General features: G+C 37.4%; 3 protein-coding genes across 3 annotated transcripts in view; 1 reads left to right on the top strand and 2 right to left on the bottom strand.

Moving 5' to 3' along the window:
- The window catches only part of LOC118739162 (uncharacterized membrane protein DDB_G0293934-like), a gene marked incomplete in the record, with an annotated part of 266,030 nt that overhangs the window by 109,154 nt on the left and 141,384 nt on the right, over positions 1 to 15,492 (bottom strand).
- On the bottom strand, positions 411 to 1,536 carry LOC118739164 (bifunctional peptidase and (3S)-lysyl hydroxylase Jmjd7). Its single transcript, XM_036470348.1, has one exon. It carries the CDS (start codon positions 1,387 to 1,389, stop codon positions 424 to 426), a length of 966 nt encoding a protein of 321 aa, XP_036326241.1. The 5' UTR covers positions 1,390 to 1,536; the 3' UTR covers positions 411 to 423.
- LOC118740140 (glutamate decarboxylase 1-like) overlaps positions 9,628 to 15,492 on the top strand; it is an 8,238-nt gene continuing 2,373 nt past the window's right edge. Inside the window, exons 1-3 of the mRNA XM_036471634.1 lie at positions 9,628 to 9,714; positions 13,070 to 13,416; positions 13,653 to 13,680. Coding sequence (XP_036327527.1) covers positions 13,225 to 13,416; positions 13,653 to 13,680 — 220 coding nt within the window. The 5' untranslated portion in view covers positions 9,628 to 9,714; positions 13,070 to 13,224. The remainder of the gene's footprint in view (positions 9,715 to 13,069; positions 13,417 to 13,652; positions 13,681 to 15,492) is intronic.

Raw genomic sequence — 15,492 nt, 5'->3', positions numbered from 1 at the left:
TTCATACCATAATAGATGCTAGCTAAATATAAAATACTTATTTTTCAAAACCTTATTCGATAGTAAATTTCAAATATTTTAAACGTATTTTGAATAGGAACTTATAACTTTTTTACCATCTGCAAAACTGACGAAGTGGCAACCATCTATAGAAGGAAGAAATCAGCTGTCACGGAAAAATCTAAATTCCGCAGATTTCTGGGCTACAGAAAAATTCTTCGGTGTTGAGTTTTTATTTACATGGATTTCCGTACCGGTAGGTTTTCGTTCTTGACTAATTTCATCTTTTATAACACTCATTTTTGAGATTCTCGTAAAGGCTCCATCCCGAAATAAGTAATCGGAAAACAAATGTTCGTTTGCCACAAATTGAACTCGTTTAACTCCCCAAGTAAATAAATTTAAATTAATGCCAGTTTTAAATTATTTTGGATATATTTCCAAAAGTTTTTCTAACATACGAAAATAACAGTAACGACTATCGAACTCCATATCATACCAAAAATTCACGGCTATACACTTGTGACTCTGTTGCACGTGATGAAACCAAAAATTGGGCAGAAACAAAACGTCACCGGCGTATACACGCACATGCAAAGGATGGACTTGTGCGAACTTCGGATATTTGCCTAAATCCGGTGCTAATGGATCGATACTAATCCATTCGGTTTGCATCTGTTTAGATTCATTTTCTTCGGCAAGCTCATTCAACACTGGCTCAATATAGAACTGACCCAGTGTATTACGTCGATATTGTCCGACGGGATATTGTTGCCGAGGAATATTTACTACTTGGTGTGGTGGTAGCAATATAAAGTCCTTATGTCCAGCGATAACGCAATATATATTATCGAAGGGATCTTTGTGCATAGATGTGACAGCGCGCTCATCGCCCATCCAAAAATTTACCAGCGGCGGGGTATTCAAACATTTTTCGGCAAAATTTAAGTCGTTAACATTAATATCATCTGCCAACTCTGGAAAATCGGTGGTGAAATTTGAATTCTGCTTTTGAATATAGTGTATTGCTCCAGTAGGGTCATCAAGTCTTTCCAAGAATTCCCTCATACACATCTTCTCCTCCAGAGGAAGCACAAAATACTCGGTTTCATCTTGTTTTGCCAAGCCGTCCGCGTAACCGTTAGGCGTTGTTGTGACGTCTAACAATTTGTTGCCAAGCATTTGCTCTAGATACGATGGATTCCATTTTTGTACCGCTGGCCAATGCTTGACCGCATTACGTATCACCACTGGTTGACTTTTGGCATAAAAATTGCGCGCAAATTCTATTGGATTTGGTATTTGATCTAGTTCGACTACTTCTGTGCCAATATATAGCTCATTTGCTTCCTTCAATAACACGTCCAGCGCCGCAGTTATCCTCTCCATGCTTGTGAGTAGATGGTACACCTGCTAGTAGAGGAAGGGCATGTTCGAGGCACGTAATAAAAGCGGCATCACTGCCGCACTGATGAAAATTTCTGCCCAAACACATGTGAACAATAACACGTTGCTAGAAATTCACACCGTACGTGATACTTTAATAATTCGCGCAACACTGCAGTTGTGATTGCAACTCGAACAAGGACGAAACCGCTACTTTGGTTTTGCCGACTTTGACGTTTATGGCAATACGTAAACAAACTTTAAAGTTTATAAACAAGTGCAAACGTATTGTGTACTTTCAAATGAAAATCGAAGTAATTCGTGCGTTCTGAAGTATAAAACGTTTTATTTGTAATAACAACTTTATAAAAATGTCGTGTCGTGTGTTGAATTGCTGCAGCCGTAGGGGCAAAGGCACCAAATGCAGTTTTTTTTTGTTTCCCCGCGACGACGCCTTGGCCAGAAAGTGGGTAGAGTTCTGCCGGCAGGAGAAGCCATACAATTTAGACACCAGCGTAAGGAAAACGTTGAAATACCACAAATTACAAATTAAAATCGGAGGTAAGCAAGCATCGACCACTTTCTACAGGAAAACATGCGCTGCGACAAGATATCACTTTTTCGGCACCTGCAGTACAAACACGAACATTCTAAATAGTTAATTAATAAGACCTATTCTTTTGAACACATTTCAAGAGTGGTTGTATATTTTTTGTTAACGTTGTGCTTAATTTGCCATATTCAAAGATGGCTTGAGAAATTGGTGAATCGTGAAGAAAACACGTTTTCTCACGGCAAATTCACAACTGTCAACTCATTGTTCTTCGCCATATTCTTTGTTTACCCGTTGCCACAAATGTCATTCTGCGGGAATGCGCAATCTTGTATTCTATCGTTCTTGAAGGGGAACCGTAACAAGAAAATCTAATAATTGCAAACGATGATCTCTACAATCCTCGGCATCCGAATACCATGTGGGAAATATTTCGTCGGTCTTTACTTTAAACGCGGATGTGCGGAACATTTCGAAGACCTAATCCTTCGGATTTACAAGCCTTAAGTCATCCTCCCCTTTGTAATTCTTCGCTCGGATTAGGGCTTCGGAATGCATTTGCAAATCGCTCTGCGTTTTTGTCATGGTTTCGGTGCAACATTGACATCAGGTATTTCCCTCCCACAGCTTTCGACTCGAAGTGTTGGCTGGATACCAGGGAGTAGGTGGGTGGAAGGTTCTCCTCTGCTCCAATCCTAAGGTTGTCCCTCCATTTGGCTGCTTTGGCTTTGTCCAGCGGGAACCTGAAAAAACGTAGATTTGGATGTTGGTTTACGCAACCGAGTACGCGACATTTTCGCTTTTTTGCGTCCATTTTTCGCGTTTTGGACCGACTTTCTGGATTAACGATTCGATCGCGTTATAAAAAGACGCTGCCGCCAGAATAAATTCTGGAAACTAAAATTCCGTTGTCTTGTTCCTTTTGCAATTGACATTATAACGGAATTGAAATAGAAATCAAATTGGCGAAAAAAAATGTCAACAAAAGAGAAAACTTTGTTGTAATCCACCTACAGAATCTATTTTCCACACAAATATTAACATTTCCAATTGCTCCAATTGCAATTTCTGTTAATTTTGCACCGCTCTGAGCTCACGCTGTTAAAAAGTGGTGAGCTTCTAGAGCAATCTATGTTAAAAATTTAAGGTGGTGAACTTCTAGAGCTTTTCTGACAGAGAACGTTACCCAGCCGACCAAATATTCGCAAGCAATATCGTAAAGAAATGTTTTGCGGACCTTTTACGAACTAAACTGTTGAAAACGATAATCGCTAATCGACCTTTTTCGGAATATTTCCCCACGACGCATCGCTCTGTTTGTGGCAGACAGAGTATCGTTCTCGAGGGTTTGAAAACGTATCGTTAGCGGATCACTTTTGAATTGGTTTGCTAATTGTTTATGACATTTTTTTCGGATCTTTTACAATATTGCTAGCAATTGTTTTTTCTTTTCCTATTACCATCTTGGTCCCGCTTAATGAAAAACCAAAGAAATTATTTTTATATAAAAGTAATATATTTAACTATTATTAATTATTATTATTGAATACTGTTAACTAATAGTATTACCAGACACCCATTTTGCTAATCTTATTCTGAAAGACTCGCCTTCCACGTGACTGCCTGTTGTGGTTGGAATATCGATATTGCGGCTGCTGCATGGCTAGCCGCGCGTATAAAATTGCGGCACTTTCTTTTTGCCAATATACACGCTTGTAAACTACAATCGAATGCAAATTTTATGAAACAAACTATATTTTAGTTATTTAATCATCTTAAATGCCAAACACTTTATAGAAATAATAATATTTTCTTTATCTCACTTCCAATACTCGAACAAAGTTTGTCAAAACAAAAATGTGTTGCCACTCCAAAAAATTATCGAGCTAGCGAACAATGTGTGGAAGACTTTCTTTCGCAAATTATTCGCTAAAGCGAACCTTCGTTCCGGTGTCGGCTGGGTACTCGTTGGAATTTTGTAATAGATCAGAAATGCTCTAGAAGTTCACCACCTTAAATTTTTAACATTGAGTGCTCTAGAAGTTCACCACTTTTTAACGGCGTGAGCGCAGAGCGGCACCAAATTAACCGAATTTGAATAAATTTGCAATTGTGAAATGTTATTTATTTTTGTGCACGTTTATATCTATCAACAAAATGACTTTTGGTAGTTAATTTTAATGCCCTTTTAATTGAATTTAATCGAAAACCCGTTTTTATTTATTAGACAAAATTCTCTGGATAAATTTTAGGAAACCATTATTTTCATCAAAGTTGCCGAAAATTATTAATAAATATAAATTTACGAAGATATTCTAAACCATATTTTCGTCAACAATCAGTAAAGTCTTCATAAAAAAAAAAAATTATAAACACGCTAAAAGACAAACGCATACAAATGTTTGTAAATACATATGTATACATACCTATGTAGATGCTTTTATATGTATGCACATATGCAAATAAACAAATTCTGCACGCGGCTAAAATTTTTCCGCTATTTTTTTATAAAAATATCTTTCATACTTTAATCAAAACTTTGAAAAATTCAACAAATTTTTGTCTAAATTTTGAACTTTTTAATCTGAATTTTTAGAATGATAGATCGGTAGAAAAGCAAGGGCAAGTTTTAAGCGGCTAAAAAATGCGCTGATTTTTACCTTCCCTTTATTAGCTCGGGATGTAACTATGTAATATTGATGCGCCTAAAAGATGCAGCGATTTCTATTCTCAAGTTACATACGAGGTTTTAGTTTTTGTGTTGATTTGCCAGTTGCCGAATCTCCAAATTAAGGTCCCTCAGACGAGGGTCCCCGGGATCGACTTGGCGTAGGTGGTCACACTCATTTGCTAGTACAGCTGCTTTGGCCGGGAAATTTGGGCGGATTTCCACGATACGTCCGGACGGGATGAAGCGAGCCGCTGCGGCAGTGACTACCCTGCGGAAGTGGCGTTCGCCAGCATGTATGTTTGTGGGTGTGGAAAGGGCGGTGAAACTGCTCTCGGTAACTTCCGCGAAGCCGTCCCAATCAGCTTTGTTAAAGTTGGTCTAGGTTCGGTGGTCCGCGGGAGCAAAGTCGGTGGGCTTATTGATCGAGATGATTATGGGTAGATGGTCGGATGCTAGTGTTAGCATAGGTCGCCATGATATGATATTGATCAGAGCAGCGCTAGCAATTGTAAGGTTCGGCGAGCTACTGCAGCTACCAACAATCCTGGTGGGGGCATTGTCGTTCATGGTGAAGAATGTCGAATCGTCTATCTGCTCAGCCAAGAGATTTCCCCTATGATCATTGGCCAGCCTTGAGTGCCAGAAGTCACCTACTGCAATTCGGTTTTCACCTCTGATTAGCGCACCTATGACAGGGTGATATCCTGCCGGGAAGCAGGTGACGGGGGGTATATAGACGTGAAATATTTCGAGCTCGACATCGCCTGACCGGACAGCTATGCCCTGACATTCTAGGGTGGTGTCCCTCGGGTCGATGTCTTCTTCGATAAGCCGATACTGCACTGTGTGGTGTAGGATGAACGCTAATCCGCCACTGTCTCGCTCGCGATCTTTACGGAGCACATTGTAGGCGGCTGTGCAACTTCGTTTCTTGGACCGCAGCTATCAATATGCCATGCCGACCCATACAGACTACTATCTCCTCAATCTTGCTCTGGAGTCCGTTGCAGTTGAGTTGTAGAAGTTTCGTATACCTTGGAAGGCTGGTCGCGATACGGGGAGTGAGGGAGGAGTGAGGTCTATCTTGGGCCCGTTGCACCTGACGCGCTTGCTGTTGCTGCCTGTGATTATTGTGTTTACCACTAAATAAAATAATGGATTTATAAAAGATTTTGGGCCAAAAGATGAATTCCAATTGCTTTACATTATTGCGGTCAATTTTCGAATATTTACGAAGCTGTTGGTTAAAACTGGTGAGTGGAACGCTTATGACTTATCAGGTTATGTTTTAATTTCGCGCTTTATTTGTAGAAAATGTTGAAGGAACTTTCGGTTTTCAGTTCAAAAATGCGAACCACTTTGGCTTTAGAAAGCTAATGCTGCATATTCTTTCGCTTCTAATATAAGAAGAGGATGACATTTCTACCCAACTTTTGCGAGTTACGAATGATGGTTATCAGCCACCGGTCAAGAACAAAAAAAAAAAGAAAATCTTCGGCGGGATTCTGAAATCGATAAGGCCTCCAAGTTATTGTTAAAGGATCACATAAATATCGTAAAATTTTTATTGAAGGTTCTTTTTTTGGAATTCACATCGTCAAATTTAATCTTCACATTTTTTGATGAGCTTTGGGAATATGTTAGAAACGAACATCAGGGAGTCCACCGAAACCAGTAAAGTTTTGAAAGGGGTCTACGAGAAAAATGAGTTTGGGAGCCTCTGGTTTAACTGAAACCGTAATTGTTTTTTGTCCTAAATAGTAATAATTAGATCGCCAAAGAGGGGAGGGGTGAGCGAGCGGAGCGCTCCCCTCCCTGTCGATCTAATTATTGTGGAAATTAAGTCATGACATAACTTTCATGAAATTTTCGTGGAAATCTTCGGAAAGTTATGTCATGACATAAATTCCATGGAAGTTATGTCTTATCTTAGTGGAAATTAAGTCTGAAATAACTTCCACGGGCCCATAGAAGTTGTTTCCGTGGAAGTTAAGTCAGTTACCCGCTGAAGATAACTAGTTACTGGCTGCTGCAGAAGATGCTACCAATGCAAGATCGCCAAGTAAAAAATGCGTGTTGCTAACATGGAACGCATTAGGGTGCGTAAATTTTTTGGACTATACGCGTATAGCATAGCAGAATTCTACGTGTAATTCTAAACAAATTTGCCAAAGAAACCATAGGTCTAAAATCAATTTCAAGCTTGCCAAATTGCTAAAATGGATTTCGAAGAAAATACTTTAAGAAGAAAATAAGTGAAGAAACAATTCCCTTTACCAAAAAATCCCTTATAGTTTGTTTTATACAAAATTTAAGCACTTCTATACGACCCTACAGCCCATGGTTTCTTCGGCAAATTTGTTTAGAATTAAGGCATCCACATACCCGTGCGATTCTGTCGGAATGAATCCGCATCGTTTTTGATGCTACATACGTTACTGCTTCGAAAATGCATGTACGCACACATCTGTCCGATTTTATCGCAGTAAAAACTGTAAATTTATAGACAAAAAAAATATTTTTCAACAAAAAAAGATTCTTAACTTTTCTACATCAAACATGTTTTGTTTTCTTACGTTCAATTTTTGATTTAATATTGTAAAATCCTTCTATTGACTATTTTCGTTCTTAAAACGCGTCAGTCTGTGATTTCGGCACGACGAAAAGAAGAACTGTGGATGTTCGAATAAATCGCTGCATCAAAATCGTATAAGTGTGTAGTTCCTCATTTAAAACTGTTGACGGCATTGTTGTAATTTTTGTCGGAACAGATTCGCACCGACAGAATCGCATAGGTGTGTGGATACCTTTACACTTCTGCGCTATACGCACATAGCCGAAAAAAAAATCCCCCATAAAAATTGACCCGCCCTAATATGCATACATACATATGTATGTAAGTAGAAGACGAACTACTTAGTTGAGTTGTAAGGGAAGCAAGTAGGAATTTAGCTCAGAACTACTAGTTGCTTTCACTGCAGGGAAGGGGAAGATGAAACAAATATACATACATATGTACATGCATACTTAAATATATAGGCATATTAAATTAGCGAATTAGATTGAAATTGCCAAAAGTTTGGTGATAAGCCTTTAATGAAAAACACTTAAGAAAAAAAGCAGCAGCCTATTAAAAATTTATGCCAAAGAGCGATTGGAATATTATGTTTAATGTATAATGTAATCACATCAAAACTTGAATTGATAAAACCAAATAAGCGATAGCAGAGACCATAGTATGTACAGTCTTGTGTAAATTAAAATTATAATTTCAAACTCACGTACAGATCTTCTTCTCATAGCTTAGTTCTGTAAAATTTTAGAAATTGCTCAAATGCAGATAAAAACAAGTAAAGAGGTAAAGGTTCGGGCGAAACCGAATTTTTTATACCCGGCGCAGGTATAAAATATCATCGTTTCAACTTTCTCTCAAATACCTTTGCATGAAAAGCTGGGGTGTTTATTCCGATTTCAAATGTTTTCGATAATATGCTGACTTAATGAAATCATTGGACCAAGTTTGGTAGTAATCAATAAACCGGTTACCGAGATAGACCTTTGTAGTCATAAAGAGGGTGGTGCCACGCCTTCTTCCTAAAAGTCTATAACAGTCATATTTATTGTTAATAGACTGTTGTAAGTATAAACTTGGAGTAAAAAATTAGTGTTCTCAGTTTTTTAAATATCGGATTTTTTGTATTTTAGAAATTTACCGTTATACGAGAAGGGGGTGTAATTCTAGTCCGATTTGAATAATTTTCAAGAAATTGCTATACCGTACCAAGATTATAAGGTGCACCAATTTTGGTTGAATTTGATGAATAGGTTACCGAGATACACATTTGTGGTCATAAGTGGGCGGCGACACGCCCATTATCCAAAGAGACTGTGTGCGTTAAATGCACTGCTCAGCTGCCGCTCGTATACATACATACGTGTGAAACACACATGTGCTCAGAGAGCGCTCAGTGAGCTATGGTCTGCCGACCACTGCTTTCAAGCATACAATGTTTTTAACATCGCCTACGCTGAGCCTCGCGCTGCAATGTGGGGCTCCATAAATAGGCAATTTCATTAGTTATCTATCAACGGCAAGCCTAAGCCAGGAACAGACGCACTAAGTAAAATAACCGTTTTTACTAATTTTAAATTACAGTGTAGTTAGAAAATTTAGGCAAAATTTATTATTTACGACAGCTTTACTTGTAATATCTGCACTTCTTTCGTAGAATGTATGATTGCTTTTATTCGTTACACTATAAAAAACATAGCTCGAAAGAAAACAACACTTTCATTTTATTTTAATCATTAATGTTTAGTGTTTTTGCAAAACATTGTGTTAAACAAAAACGCTTAAAATTTACGAAAAAAACAGAATAAAAGTTCTTTTGAGTACATTAGGAACGAAATATAAAAAGGAAATTTGGAACGACCACGAGAAGTGGAAGACCAAACAAAATATATACATCAGAGGTAGAAAGAAGGATTGCTCCATATATCAAGGAAGATCCAAACCAATCCGCACTAGCTATTGGACAAAAGAGCTGAAGAATGTTGAGGTTGTTTCTGCCCTCCCGTAGACTGTGAGAAATTATCTCGGAGGTTTGCCATTGCCTGCCGAGGGGTGACCGTTAATTTCTTTGCTTTTGTTTTTGATGTGAATGGCACGATCCCAGGCCCTGCGCATGTTCCACACATCACTGTAGTGTAAGAATGCAAATATTGACTGATCATCAGGCGTCTGCGCTCAGATTATTGGCGGGTGATTACATGGACTTTTTTGTTGTTGTTGTTATTTGCGGACTATGCCAATCCGCTTGCGGGCGAGGAGCAGCTAGAGTCCGCTTTTTAAAGTAAATTGTAGAACAAATAAAATCATTGACACAGAATCGTACGTAGTATACACAAGTCAATGTACTTACATAGATAGATATGTACATATGTATTATATTCGTGTATTGAATTGAAAGCAGCAGATAGCAGAAAGGTAGTAGGTGGCGGGTGGTTGATTGCATATTCATTTGGTATGTACATAATTCCACATTCGATCGACAACGTCGAACGCGTTTGGGTGACAGTATCTCTCGAGCTAAAAGCGTTTAAGGTATAACAAAATGTGTAAAAGTGAATTTGAAAGCTATTCTATGGAGTTGTGAAAGTGAGAAAAATATCAGTTATTTGTTTGGCAAAAAAGTGCAAGTTGTTGTGGTGTTGAAAGCGGATTTGTGCAGAATCGTAGGTGTGTTTTCTTTTGCATATCCGGTTTGTTAGAATTTTTGCATTTGCTTTTAAACCTGTTTCTCCTAGACCATCTCAGCTACTGCAACTGCGGGTTTAAAATACAAAATTGCAAAAAGAAATTATAAAATACGATAAATCTAGATACAATGCTAAGAAAATTTTATCAGTGAATAAGTATGCAGAAAGTGATTAGATAAAGATAATTTTGCTCTCATACATATTTATTTACATATGCATGTATGTATTTAACTGCACTACTACAGTGATTTACTTAGTTTCTCTGTTAAACCATTTTAAAAGAAGATAAAGTTTGGACTTTTGTTAGTCGAAGTTCTTCTCAAGTGAGTATGCGGAAGTCAGTTGGAGCTTGGAAGCGATTATCTGTTTCACTTCTGGCTAAGTCTGCTAAGTTGCTGTCATACCTCATACTTTTTAGAACTCCTAGGGCCTTTTTTAGGTACCGAAAATCCCGGGATTCTTGGCAAACAATCTCCGAATTTTCGGGATTTGTAATTTGCACTGATGGCAATAATAGAAACTGGTTTTTTGACTAGTATGGCTATATTTTTTTAATTTAATAACTAATATTTTTTTTTATAAATGTCTAGCTCATTATACAGCGTGGCATAACTGTTACCCGGGTTTTTTTTCGAGAAGTAAAAGAGTCCTTTATAGATTTTGCGAAAAAAGTAATTTAGTGTTAGTTTTCCACAGATTTTACTTTAGTTGTATTAATTAGTTATTAAATTTTAATCCTTTTATATATTTTCCAGCAGTTTAAACTTTGAGAGAAAAGTTCATTTGGCACGCAAGTCTTTTTCAGATGTTATTTTTCTTAGGCTTTGTATAAAAAAAATACAAAAAAGAAAAAACTATATAAGGTTGGTGGAATGAATGGCCGTCCTAGTATCCAGTTCCGAGTCTATTCGATTTATGAGTATGAGGCCTTATGTTCGACAAAAGGGACTCAAAATGGAGAAAATTTGCCTATGGTTACAGAACTTTTCTTTTTTCAGTGTGAGACTTTAACTCAAACTAAACTTCCTACCGTCATGTATCGTTCCACTCCCGGTGTTTGTTTGATGACAGGAGATACTTCATGTTGTCCTCGTTTACCACCCAGACCTATTCGCTTTGCTTCCTTGACCAAATTGGAAAAGGCAGAACAGACTTCGCGGTTTTTCTTACCGATTATGTCCGTGTCATCGGCATAAGCCAACAATTGTACCGTCTTGTAGTAAATTGTTCCTGAGCGGTTCACTTCTACAGCTCGTATTATCTTCTCCAACATCAGACTAAAAAGGTCACATGAAAGAAAGTCACCCTTTCTGAAACCCCGTTTGGAGGCGTTTCTGGCAGAGCTCAACGTTATTTAACACAGCCGTATGAGTTTTGAGGGGAGCCCAAATTCAGACATAGCGGCGTATAGGCAACTCCTTTTAATGCAGTCGAAAGCGGCTTTAAAGTCGACAAATAATTAGGTGTCCATCTTTTTCTCGCGGGTCTTTTACAGAATTTGACGTATTGTGAATACCTGGTCTATGAGGGATTTGCGAGGTCTAGAGCCGCACCGATAAGGTCCAATCAGTTCATTGACGGTGGTATTCAGTCTTTCACACAATACATTCGATAAGACCTTGCAACCTATGCTTAGAAGGCTGATCCCGCGGTAGTTGGCACGCATGGTGGGGTCGCCTTTCTTGTGGATTGGGCAGAGCGAACTTGAATTCCAGTGGTCGGGCATGCATCTTATTAGCTCCTTTCCATCGTAATTGAATAGCTCAGCTGACAGGCCGTCAGCTCAAGCAGTTTTGTCCACTAGAGTGAACGCCGGTCTCTCTCCCATCACAAATCCAACACCGAATTGCGCTCCTTTACCGCTTACCTTCCTCGCCCCGTCCTTCGCATTTCATGGATGCCGGTGACGTCAGCGTTTTCCCTAGGACACCAACCAGCCGGGCAAAGGTACCTCCCCGATTAAGGGCTCGGATATTCCAGGTGCATACCCTCAAATCATAGTCCTTCCTATGTTTGCCGTGATCATCATCAAAAGAAGAGGGTATCATATGAGGCATATGAGAAAATTCTGTGTAATCTTTCTGTAGTAAAGTTTAACTAATGATTTAACAGCCTCTTATATGCTATTTTTATTATAGAAATTTATTTGCGCTATATGTTTTCTGCCATCTGCTGTAATTACTTAAGACGTAAATGTCTTGGCTGTTCACCAAACCGATCTATAGTTTTATGAATAATCTCAGATTGGTTCTGTGATACTACACTTTCGATGTACGCTTAGAAGACACAAACCTAACGGCAAACTAATAAACAATTGAACTATAAATTTATTTATTAGTTTACCGTTCAATCCATTTTCGCTCATTGTCGACTGCAGCCGCAGGTTTTGATGTAATATAAAAGCAATTTTTGCATTTTAATGTTTATAACAACACATATACATAAAAATTAAAAAATTGCTTATACATTTATTGCATCAAAACTTGCTTTATAAACTTTTGGCTTCAATCGCGCGAAAGTTTCAATGATTTTTTGATAGATGAGCAGCTGACATCTGTCATTTTTGGGTATGTTCAGTGCGAAATGCCCATTCGAAATGAGAATGCCACAAAACTACAATCTCCGGGAAGTTGTATTCTTTCTACAAAAATACAAGGTTGCTCACGTAGTATTTTGAATTTATATTTGGTGACAGACATATGGTATTTTGGAAATGCTACGAAGAAATACCAAATGTATGTCCCCGGTGTTACACACTGAAAAAGTTAATAACAACTCTCAAAAAATCTAAATCGCTGTAGCGAAAAAATGGCTTGAGAAACCGCATAAATTCAAATCCGCATAAAAAAGACACAAGTGTAATACACTTTTCATAAACTTTTAGTAGTTTTTATAATGAATTGATGTTAAAAAAATTTACAAATTATACAATTTTTAATTGACAACACTTCGAGCGCCTACCCTTTAATATTCCTAACCTCAACTAATGGGGCATGTATTTTGTATAATACCATGAATGTTATTTTTTACATTTTTTGATATCGTTCTTATTTCAATCTCACCTCGAAAACTTACTTCTACGTATGCATTATTATTAAAAAGTTAATTGTTATTATTACTTTAATTGTCACAATTTGCATTGTATTCCCATAAAACTTGTATTTATTTTTCTATCCGTGTTTTTTTTTTATTATTATTAGGCCTCTTACAAATATAACTGACCGCGGTGAAATTTTCAACAAATCAACAAATCGACATCTGTAGAGTCTTAACTAACGATTAGTGCAAACTAAAGTTAATCAACAACAACAAACAACCCAACTCAAACACAAAAACCATAACAACAACAACAAACATGTCCAACAGGGCAACGATAACAAAAACTACAGCCGATGAGATTGATAAGATACGTCTTAATCTGGCCGATGATTGGAAAGCGCTGCGCGTTGTCTATGATTTGTTGCATAACGAGAAAGCGTTTTGTGTGTCCGAAGCGGATCGCGACGCCGTAAAAATTGTACACTTTATGCAGCCAGACGAATTGAGGGTAAGTTCACATTTAGCACATATAGGTATATGAACATACATACATACTAGGAATGTTAATCCCGGGATCCGGGCCTTTTTAAGGTACCGAAAATCCTGGGATTCTTGTCAAATAGTCCCGGGATTTTCGGGATTTGCAAATTGCACTGATGGCAATAATAGAAAGTCCTTTTCTTGACTATTGGCTATATTTAATTTTTGTATTTTATAATTAATATTTTTTTTTGATATGTCTAGTTCATTACACGTATAAGACCGCGCGATAGTAAATATTAAACACAAATATCAATATACATATTTGCGAAACCATGGGTCAAATATAGCAAAATTGCGTTAATAGTTTTTCACTCTGACGTCAATAATTCAAAAATGATTTAAAAAATTTAGAAAAATGTGCTTAGAGAAGAAGTATGTATGGGTATCAAATTAAAGAGGAAATCTTTTATTTAAACAAGTTCAAGTTTTCGGTGCAGAAGGACTGTAAGTATTGAAAATGTCGTTTTAAAATTTTATGCTTGAAATTTCGCAATATTTGTTTTTGAAAAAATTACTATATGTTAAGGACTCATATGAACTCAGCTTACAAAAAATACCTATTTTTCCTTGTGAATCCAAAAGAATTTTAATTTTTTTAAATTCTAAAGAAATTTCCACTTGCATTTGGTACCCATATTTTTATTCTAAAGTGCATTGAATTTTTTAAATAAATTTTTGGAATTAATCATATCTTTGAAATTACAAAGTCCTTTAAAATAAATACTGACATCAAAGAGAAAAAATAAAAACGCCGCTTTAAATAAAAATTTAGGTTTCGAGCCCATTTATTTATTTATTGTTTATTTTATAGCAGGAGAGTTTCTCAAACAATATATAAGCAATTTTTTCAATTGAAGTTGTTGAAAATCCCTGGATTATGATAACAACATACCGAAAATTTCGGGATCGGAAAAAGCTGAAAAATTAACATCCCTAATACATACATGTATGTAGTATAAAACAGTGGGAGGTAAAAATACAGCAGTGGTAAGATCAATCAGCAGGATATAAGGAGTACCGTACTACATACTTTTAAATTAATGAAGCTATGTATGTGCGCTTGAGAAAGCGGCTTAAACGCCACAAAGCTGTCAACACACTTGGCACCACACAACGGTGTAGTTGCTGATTGCAGTAGCTCACAGCGGCGGATGGCGGCGCGACGTACATACATACATATGTATCACTGTCATGGCCAAATCGGTCTGCAAGCCTACGTCAGCGGGTGTGTTTTGGGCCGCGAAATCGGTTGATAATGCTCAGTCGATCGCGTCGCTTTCGATGACAAGGCGGTATTAATGCGCGTTGGATTTGCAATTAAAAAGTGTGTCAAGTTTATTTTTCTCTTAGCGGATTTAAGCGCTTTTATTTTGACCGGCATTTTTATGGCAATTCGAATGGTCGTGATTGAACCACTAAGGCAACGCACACGTGAGTACTTATGTACATATACATGTACCTACATACATACATACATAACGTATGTATGTGGAAGAAAAGCTGTTTAGTTTGCCGGGCTGTCGCTGCTTGGCTTTTCACTTTGAAAATGGTTTGTCAGCATGTCAGCAACTGTTGCTGTTGCTGTTGCTAAAACCTATGTAGTTGCTATGTTGCGCGCCATGTTGCTATGTGTTACGGCTTTGTGTCGTTTTGTTGTTGCGATGTTGATCCGCTGTTGACCGCCGTTGCTACATGATCATGTTCGTAGATTGTCATGTTTTGATTTTTGATTAGGATTGTGTGTACTCACGGGCATCTCTGTATAGTTAAGTATTTATTGTATGTACGTGCATGCATGTACATACATACATATGTATGTATGTATAGTACGACAGTCAGTCAAGCTTAAGTATTTCTTTATTTAATTTCCTTCATTTCACTCCAGTTTTTTCAGCAATGTTTGTACATAGGTAGATCACTTGTTGGTCTTGGCTGCGATCGGTGATCATATCGCTGTAAAACCAGAAATTTATTTAATGATGCTTGTTTTTTTATGTTTCAGTTGTTAAAAATTGTTGTAAAGTTAGTTTGTTGGTATGGC

Source organism: Rhagoletis pomonella, unplaced genomic scaffold (assembly GCF_013731165.1).
Source record: "Rhagoletis pomonella isolate Grant_MI unplaced genomic scaffold, Rhpom_1.0 Rhpom_scaffold_00005, whole genome shotgun sequence".
NCBI classification, from domain to species: Eukaryota; Metazoa; Arthropoda; class Insecta; order Diptera; family Tephritidae; genus Rhagoletis; species Rhagoletis pomonella.
The sequence above is the reverse complement of the archived record's forward strand: the minus strand, read 5'-3'. Positions and strand labels throughout refer to the sequence as shown.

Excerpts from the sequence above, each read along its gene's own strand:
- LOC118739164 (XM_036470348.1), bottom strand. The coding sequence starts at position 1,389 with ATGGAGAGGATAACTGCGGCGCTGGACGTGTTATTGAAGGAAGCAAAT.